General features: G+C 53.9%; 1 protein-coding gene across 1 annotated transcript; it reads left to right on the forward strand.

Moving 5' to 3' along the window:
- Positions 1–2,743: 2,743 nt before the first annotated feature.
- Positions 2,744–7,425, forward strand: LOC137145114 (mast cell protease 3-like). Its single transcript, XM_067535732.1, has 5 exons — positions 2,744–2,834; positions 5,710–5,857; positions 6,437–6,575; positions 6,757–7,011; positions 7,276–7,425. Exons 1-5 carry the CDS (start codon positions 2,777–2,779, stop codon positions 7,423–7,425), a joined length of 750 nt encoding a protein of 249 aa, XP_067391833.1. The 5' UTR covers positions 2,744–2,776.
- The last annotated feature ends 1,799 nt before the right edge of the window (positions 7,426–9,224 follow it).

The following is a 9,224-nucleotide window of genomic DNA, read 5'->3' on the forward strand; positions in this document are numbered from 1 at the left end:
ATGGTCAAGCTGACTCGTTAAAGGGGAGCGTCTCCTTTAACTCAGTTTCTGCAGAGCTTCATTGATCCAGGGGATGAATTTTGAGATTCTCGTGTATATGCTGGGAGGGCGCCCGGACAGATCTCTGTTGGAGACGATGCCCTGGACCACCCCATCGCACACCAGCGGTCTGCCAGAATGTCCCTGCCAATACGGAGAATAACATCAGTGATTGACATTACCCAGCCCGGCCTGTCCCCCAGAGATCTCCGATTCCATGGGGGACGGCTGATCTCTGCTTCCAAAGGCCCAGCTCTTGCCATCAAATAGAACCGGTCTGGAAATAAGGATCATTTGGGCAAAGAAGTCCCATCATGCCAAGCACCGAGGCAGGTGGGTGTGTCCATGCAAACAAGGTCGGCTCCTGACGTCCTCGTCCCCCAGCGACTCACTAGATGTGCGGGGAGAGCTCCTTCAGACCCCGCTTACAGCGGTAACTGTAATGCTGGTGGTGGGTGTCCCCCACCTCATGACATAGTGCAGTAACCCACACAGCAACACTTCCGAACTGCACAAGCAATGATAACACACACAACCCAACAGGGTCCGAACAGTTGAGAGATCAAGGCTTATCAAATGACACCTCGCCAGGCGCACTTTGCACAAAACACGTCATAATTATAAGACACCAGTGAATAGGGGGCTGCCAGGGTGCTACTTTAAGGTACAAAGTATCACATCGATCCTATCGATCCCGTCCCTCATCCACCAAAAGGCCCGTTTCCAGGAGGGGGACCCAGAGCCAAAGAGTGGAATGACTCTTCGCTAGGGAAACAGCTGGTTTATTTCCCCCAAGGTAACGGACACGAGCCAAACGCTGGGGAAGACGCGACAGTTTGTAGCTCTCCCCTGTGTCAGCCAATGCAGAGACTGTTAATGGGAGATACTCGTCCTTACTGGGCCTTTCCCACGTGTTAATCACCCCGGAGTGGCCACCTCCAACTCCAAACAGCCCTGTTCCCAGTGCCGGAAAGGCCGGCGGGCGTTCGCTCATGGGAAGGGAACTCAGGGCAGGCTACGCTGAATTGATGGCAGATCAATTGACGGTGCTGATTGTGTCCTTCCCACCTCCCCTGCCGCACTTCAGAGAGATGTAGAGAAATGGGAGAAGGTCCCAAGAAGAGCAAGAAAAATAATGAGATGTTTAGAAACCTTGACCTACGAGGAAAGGTGGAAATAATTGGAGCATGTTTCATCTAGAGAAGAGGAGGCTGAAAACGGTCTTCAAATACCTGAAGGGTTGTTAGCAAGGGGACAGGATCAGCTGTTGCCCATGTCCACTGAAGCGAGGACAAGACGGGATGGGCTTAATCTGCAGCAAGTGAGACTGAGGTTAGATATTAGGAAAAACTTTTCTAACTCAAAGGGGCGTGACGCACCGGACTCGGTTCCCCAAGGAGGTTGTGGAATCCCCGTCATTGTAGGTTTCTAAGAAAAGGTTGGACAAACAGCTGTCAGTCTCCTCTGAGAGCAGGGTGCTGGACTAGGTGACCTCTCCAGGTCCTTTCCAGATCGATATGTCTATGACTTTATGCTATGCAAGATCTTCCAAGAAGAAATCCTCTGAGCTTCCTTCCTCTCCACTGCCCGTGACCGGGAGCCCAGCTGGGCAGGGGGCCAGGCAGATATGAAACATCACACCCAGCAAACAAAGCTGGTCTGGAAAAGTTTCTGAGAACCAGGATGAAAAGGAAATGAGTGGAGAAATAACTAATGTATTAGGGGCCCGTCCGTTCCTGCCATCCAGCCCTGGACTGGCCCCGCTGCCCCTCAGACAACTCCCTTGGGCCCCCTAATGTCTGACTCTGAGATCAATTTCCATTCCTGACACGGCCGGGCGCGTGGTGGGATGGGGAGATGGCCCAGCTCGGACTCTCAGCTGGTCAATCAGGGCTGACAATCAGCTCCAGTTTTCCCCTCTGGGCCCTGGCCACTGTGGGTGCAGCAATGCCACAAATAAATCCCACGACAGGAAGTTTCAGAGGCCGCGGTGACTGATCATGGCACGTGAACCAGCACCGACAAAACACAAGATGCTGAGCATCTGCAGATGTTGGGGGCCCATCCTTTCTCCTATACCATGTGCCTGGGACTACGTGCACCAGGAGAGCCTAGCACCACCTCATATGGGCCATGAAGATGCCATTCGTGGGGAGTTGGAGGACACCCTCAGGAGAGAATGGGGTGTTATCCTGTTGTCACTTTGGTATCTGGGATGCCCCCTCCGGGTCCTGTCAGTCTGCACCGGCTGCTGGGTTCTGAGCTCCCCAACCCTCTGGAAGAATTTCTCAGGGGGCTCTGTGGCTTCTGGGCCCCATCTTCTGCTCACTGCTCTGAGACGCGCGCTGGGAAGGAAGTGGGGAGCTGAGGCGAGCCAGCAGGTGACTCAGAGCCGGCTGCTCTCTCCCCAGACGAGCTGCTGGAGCAGAGAAGCCGGGCGAGCTGCAGGGGAACCTGGTGCCAGATGTGCTGGGCTCCTGGCCCTGCTCCCAGATGTTCTGGGGGAGGAGACGCCCCATCCCAGATGGTCTTTCCCTCTGGCCTCCTGCCTCCAGGGGGATGTTGTTTTCTAGCCACCTACTCACTCTCATGTTCCCCCAATGTGTCAGCCACCAAAGGCTGAGGTTTCTTTGGCCCCTGCATGAACCCACAGCATACGTGACTTGGGGTTTGCTGCTCACTCTATAAATTCCACAGGGTGAGGCACCAGCGCTGTCATTTTCCCCAGACGGTGACGATGCTGATCCTCATCCTGCTGCCAGCAGCCTTTCTTCTGCCCCCCGGGGCTGGGGCTGGTGAGTGCGGGGGAATCTGGGTCTCTCTGGGCTCTCTGCGAATCCCAGCTCCTCCCCAGAGTCAGATGCATCTGCCAGGGAAATCGCGGCCTCCCAAAACCCAGCGAGTGAAGGGTTTGGAGGTGGGGGTGAGGGAGTCCGGGTGGCAGAGCTGGTACCAAGATAAAGCCCCTGCGAGACAGAGAGAGAGAGACTAAGAATAGGAGAGAGACACAGGGGATCTTAAGTGGGGGCCACGAGCCAGGACTCCTGGGTTTTGTCCCCAGCTCAGGGAGGGGAGTGCAGTATAGTGGTCATGGAGGGATGAGAGTGTGGGAATCAGGACGCCTGGGTTCTATCCCAGGTCTGGGAGGAAGTGCTATATAATGGTTAGAGGAGGGAGGCAGGGAGCCAGGATGCCTCGTTTCTCTCTCCAGCTCTGGGAAGGGAGTGTCGTCTAGTGATTAGAGTGGGGTGGGGCCTCAGAGTCAGGTCTCCTGGGTTCTAGCTTATTCTTCCTTTGTCTGGGCTGTTGTTTTAAACTGAAGCTCTTTAGGGAAGGGACGGTGCCGCAGCCATCCTAAAGGGGAGTCCTGATCTTGGTTGGGGTCTCTGCAGTGTCCAGCACAACGGGGCACCACATAAAAATAACGGCATCAGCTTTTCAAACCTCCCTCATTTATTTGGAAGCCAAACCAACATCCCTGAGTCATCTTTGCAAACGTTCAGGTCTGAGTGACTCACGGACCTGCACGGGTTTAACTAAACTGAGTTTAACCCACATCTGTCATTCGACTGGGTCAGCTCTGAATGTGGCTGCCCTGATACTGATTTCCACCTGGCCTATAGTTTGACCAGGGACCAGCTAGCCCCACAGACCCTGCGTTCAACCCCTACGAGTGTCTGCAGATGGGGATTGCACGGGGTTAAAGCCGAACATGCAGCCTGGCATTTCCTAAGTCCTACGTCCCTCTGATGGACAGAGACCTTCTCATTCCAGCTCCATCCAGCCCTGCCCAGTTTATCCCCATTTGGTTGTGTGCCAGCCCTTTCCTTCAGCTTCACTAGTTCTTCCTCTGCCCTTCTCTCCCCTCCACCCCGCTGTCTTTACAGCGAATGTCGAGTTTTGGTTTCATCCACCTGGGTTAAGACTCATTCAGAGTTGGTCTGAAAAGTTTTTCCACGGGAAATTTTGACTTTTCCTTGAAAACCCCAAAAGGAATTTGTTTTCCTGTTCACGTTTTATTAATTTTTTTAAAAGACACCTGGAGAGAGTGAGAAAACAAACGGAACACAATATACATGAACCTTCCATACTATATAAACATCCCACAAGATATTATGTGTTTGCTACCTCACCTTAGCTAGGCTTGAAACATTTCATTATCTCTAGTATGCATGATTAGAATATCAATCCCCTATTGTACTCCACAATTCGCAAACCAAAGGTACTTATTAAAATCCAACAAAAGAAAAATTATTGAAGTCAGATAAAGACTAGAAGCAAAATTCAGAGGCTGGAGATAGAGACGAGAGAGGAAGGAAGTGGGTAGAGAGGAGGGGGAGGTGAAGGGGGCCCATGCATTTGATCAGATCATTCAGTTACTTCCAGGAACGTATCCCATATCTTTGACAACGTTTCTGGGGTATCTCTGTAATGGTATCCATTTCTTCCCAAACTTAGGAGGTCCAGGCTCCAATCTTCTTTGATTGATGGTCACTTTTTGCATTTCTGGTTTTGTAGTACTAATCCTTTCACCATTATTAATGCTCTTCTTAGCCAAAGTCTTTCAGATTGATTGCACTTCCAATTAACACCCATTCGTTTGAAAATTACATGTTTAATTTTATTTGACAGGAAAACAATGACCTCCCACTTCAGTTCTGCCCAAAGCCCATGGGTCTAGGAGATTTCCCAGAGCACATGGGTTAAGTAAACACTTCTTGAATCACAGCACCAATATTTTTCTGACTTAGCAGCGCCTGTTTTGAACACGGGTCCAACACATCCTCCATGTGATTTGTTACTGAATTAATCTTCAATGTAGGTCCAAGGTGCAGGCTGGAGCGCTGGCTAAAATTTGTTTCCACTTAGTTAGCGGGAAATAATTGGCCTAGTTCCTCCTCCTACTGGTTTTTTAGAGGATCCGTGTTTAGTTCAAATTTGCTGACCAGCCAGGTGTGCGTATAACGATGCCATAGACCTTGGCAATGTGGGTAGCATTTGGAGAAGCAAAAGCAACAATGGGTTATGGGCAGCGAAGTGTCAGGGCTAAATGGATGGAAAACAGCAGGTTTCCGTTGCATACCTTGCCACGCCTTCTCAGTCTCTAGCGTGACCAAAAGTTAAAAAAAAAAGGTTGGCGACCAAAACCCAACAAATTTGCAACTCAAAGGTTCAGAAAACCAGGGGATATCATCAGTTTTCCAAGAAAAACGCTGCAAAGTTTGTGGCGAGGGGACACATGCTGGGAAAATGTTCATTTTCTAGAAAACCCGATTAGCTGTTGGAAAACAGATGGAGGGTCAGCCATGGAGGAGGCCTGGCTTGTAACTGTGGGTTGATGGAGAAGGTGGAATGTCAGCAGGTGAGATGTCAGTGGTGTTCTAGTGACCCTGGCACCCAACGCCGGTAACTCAGGTCGTGCGATCACAGACCCACTCCTGGTGTGTTTGGCACCAAGTCTCCGCCAAGCAATGTCAGAGCTTTAGATTCACCCTCCGGACTCACGGGGCGTCCTGTCAGCGGGGGACCTGAGCCAGGATCAAGGCACAGAGATGCCCCAGCGAGAGTATCACTGTGGGGCACAGATTGAGGTTGTGGGATGGGCAGCTCGGTCCCAGCCTGTCCCGGGGAGATGATGGGGCCCTTTATGTTAACCTGGTTCTCCCCCAGGTGAGATCATTGGGGGACGGGAAGCCCGACCGCACTCCAGGCGCTACATGGCCTATCTGGAGATACAACGTGGAAAGAAGAACTTCAGCTGCGGAGGGTTCCTGGTGTCGAAGGACTTTGTGCTGACGGCCGCTCACTGCAATGGAGAGTAAGCGTCTCTGCATGGGGGGCAGGTCAGGCATTAGCAGGTGATGGGGGGCCAGGAGCTCTGGCATGGTCGTAGGTCACTGGGAAGGAGCAGATAAGTGATGGGGGCGCTCCCAGCCCCAGGACAGCTGGGCAGGACTCTGACCTGGGGGAGCCGGGCACAGACCCTGTCTAGATGTAGCTTGGGGGTCCCCGGGGTGCAGGGAGCTGAGACCCAGGGGCCAGGAGAACACCAGGCAGGGAAGGAGCTCAAGGGAACAGCACAGGGGGCCAGGGCAGACACCGGCTGGGACCCCAATGCCACGGGGCAGGGGCTCTGTGCTGCAGCCGGTGCCCCCTAGAGGGGAAAGGCCCCTTGTGCCCCGTTCCCACCCCCCAGCCAGCCGGTGCCCAGCCCCAGGGCCGTATGGCAGCCGGCACGCGTGCAGTGGGGTGAGGATTTTCAGTCTGGTAGTTGAGTCCGAGATCTCGGCCTGAGATCCCCAAGCTCCCCAGTCCCTCCATATCACTGTCCCTGCGCCCCTCCCCCAGCTCCCCGCCCTGACCCTAATGCCACACGCGTTGCTCTTGGCTCTCACAGCGAGATCACGGTGTATCTGGGGGCCCACAACATTAAGAACAAACAGGAACAGGGCCGACAGGTGATCCCTGCACGCGCCAAGATCCCCCACCCGGAATATGACAAAGAAACTGATAACAACGACATCATGCTGCTGCAGGTACCACCCCCATCCTATCTCCCCTCCCCCTGTGACCTCACACTGCTGCAGGCCCCGCCCTCATTCCATCCCCCTGCCCTCACTGACCTCCTGGCCATGTGTTTTCCTGGGCACGGGGTGAGTCTCTTCATCCCTTTGTGCGACCCTCCCTCTGATCGTCATTGGTCTTATCATGTCTCAGCTGAAGAGGAAAGCGGAGCTGACCCAATGGGTGAAAACCATCCCCCTGCCCCGCGCCGACAAGAAACTAAAACCCAGGAGAAAATGCAGCGTCGCCGGCTGGGGCTGGACTAGCGCAAAAAGAAACAAGACCTCGGATACGCTGCAGGAGGTGGACGTGGTGGTGATACGAGATGATGCTTGCTCATATCATGACTATAACAGCTGCACGATGCTGTGTGCAGGGGACCCACGCAAGGACAAAAACCCTTCCAAGGTGATTCTCCTCCTGGCTTCAAGCCCTCCTTGACCAATGGTTGTGATTTATGAGTGTGTCGGGGTCGTAGACAGGCTGCCAAGCACAGATCAAAGGGCAGGTCTCCCCTTACGCTCGGTGCTGTACAAAGGCCTGGGAAAATAGCTGCTCTTTTGCCAGGGAGGGGGCAGAGATGAGGCAGACTGCAGGAGACGGGAGGGTGTGATGCAGACAGGTGGGCCCACAGCTGGATGTTCTTTATCTGGTTCTTGTTCCATTTCTCAGGGCGACTCTGGGGGCCCCCTGGTATGCAGGGGAAAAGCCCAGGGCATCGTCTCCTATGGATCCGGTGATGGGACCCCCCCCGCGGTGTACACAAGAGTCTCCACCTTCGTCCCCTGGATCCAGGAAGAGATAAAGAAGCTGCATCCCTGAGTCCCTCCAGGATTCGCTGCAGGGGCCGGAGCTGCGCCGCTTCTGTCCTTTGGCGAGGCCCAGCCATGGAGCCTGCTTTGCTGAACCTGCTCCAGGCTGAGCCCCCCCAGCTATCGCTTTGCTCAGGCAGCGCCCAACCCGTGAGCCTAGGGGAGTTAGGAGCTGGGTTTAAGGCTGGTTCCCGTCAGCTCCCTTGGAAATCCCAGCCTTTAACCTGCCTCTTCGCTAGGGAAACAGCTGGTTTCTTCCCCCCTGGGTGACGGACAGAGCCCAGCGCTGGGGAAGACGCGGGGATTTGTAGCTCTCCCCCGTGTCAGCCGGTCGAGGGGCTGTTCATGGGAGATCCTCGTCCGTCCCTGCCCTGCTAACTCGTGTGAAAACCCCGTCCTCACTGGGCCTGTCCCACGGGTTAGTCACCCCGGGGTGGCCCCTCCCGCTGCAAACACCCTGTCCCCGCTCCGACCAGGCCAGCGGGTGTTCGCTGGTGGGAAAGGAACTCCGTGAAGGCTGCATTGAGGGCAGATTAATCAACGGCGCTGATCTTCTCCGTCCTCCCTCCTCCTTCCCCGCACTGCTGAGCGGCCTGGTGCATCTCGCTCGCTGCTTTGTAGCCAGCAATGAATAAAAATGAAGTTAAAAAAAACCAAGCGAGATTCCGGGAATGAGTGACCGACCTGAGCCGTGAATCCAGCGCAGCCGCTGCATCTGCCGGGCGCGGGGGGAATCGGCTCCACAGACAAAGGCTGGGCTGGTGCATAATGCGCTAGGCTGGGCCCTGGGAACGGGGAGCTGGGGGGTGGCATTCTCCCCATCTATCTATCTGTCTGTCTGTCTTTTTGTCCATACAGCAGCACAGGGGATGGGAATGGTGAATAAAAACAGATCCCAAACCTTGGGGTTTTTTTGTTAGAGCAACTCCATGGGCCCCCTGATCTGCGACAGGATGGCCCAGGGCACTGTTGCTTTTGGCAAAGGCGATGGGTCCCCCCTGAAGGTGTTCACCAGGGTCTCCGTGTACGTCCGCTGGAACAGGAAAACTATGAGAAAGGCGCAAAATTAACCTTAAACAATCCCCTTCCTCGCAACCGGCCTCAGTTTCTCCTCTGCAAAACAGGCGTGCCAATCCTCACTTAGCTCCCCGGGGAAAAGTCATAGAATCATAGAATATTAGAGCTGGAAGGGACCTCAGGAGGTCATCTAGTCCAACCCCCTGCTCAAAGCAGGACTAAGCTCAGCTATATCATCCCAGCCAGGGCTTTGTCAAGATGCAGCTTAAAAAACCTCTAAAGATGGAGATTCCACCACCTCTCTAGGTAACCCATTCCAGTGCTTCACCACCCTCCTAGTGAAAAACTTTTTCCTAATGTCCAAACTACACCTCCCACCCTGCAACTTGAGACCGTTGCTCCTTGTTCTGTCATCTGCCACCACCGAGAACAGCCTAGCTCCATCCTCCCTGGAACCCCCTTTTAAGTAGTTAAAGGCCGCTATCAAATCCCCCCTCACTCTTCTCTTTTGCAAACTAAACAAGCCCAGTTCCCTCAGCCTCTCCTCATAAGTCCTGTGCTCCAGCCCCCTAATCATTTTTGTTGCCCTCCGCTGGACTCTCTCCAACTTGTCCACATCCTTTTTGTAGTGGGGGGCCCAAAACTGGACACAATATTCTAAAAGCGGCCTCACCAATGACGAATAGAGGGGAATAATCACTTCCTGCGTCCTGCTGGCAATGCCCCTCCTAATGCAGCCCAATATGCTATTAGCCTTCTTGACAACCAGGGCACACTGCTGACTCATATCCA

The sequence above is a fragment of the Emydura macquarii genome, unplaced genomic scaffold, assembly GCF_026122565.2.
Source record: "Emydura macquarii macquarii isolate MOO-44397 ecotype Brisbane River unplaced genomic scaffold, CSIRO-AGI_Emac_v2 contig_3512, whole genome shotgun sequence".
NCBI lineage: Eukaryota > Metazoa > Chordata > Testudines > Chelidae > Emydura > Emydura macquarii.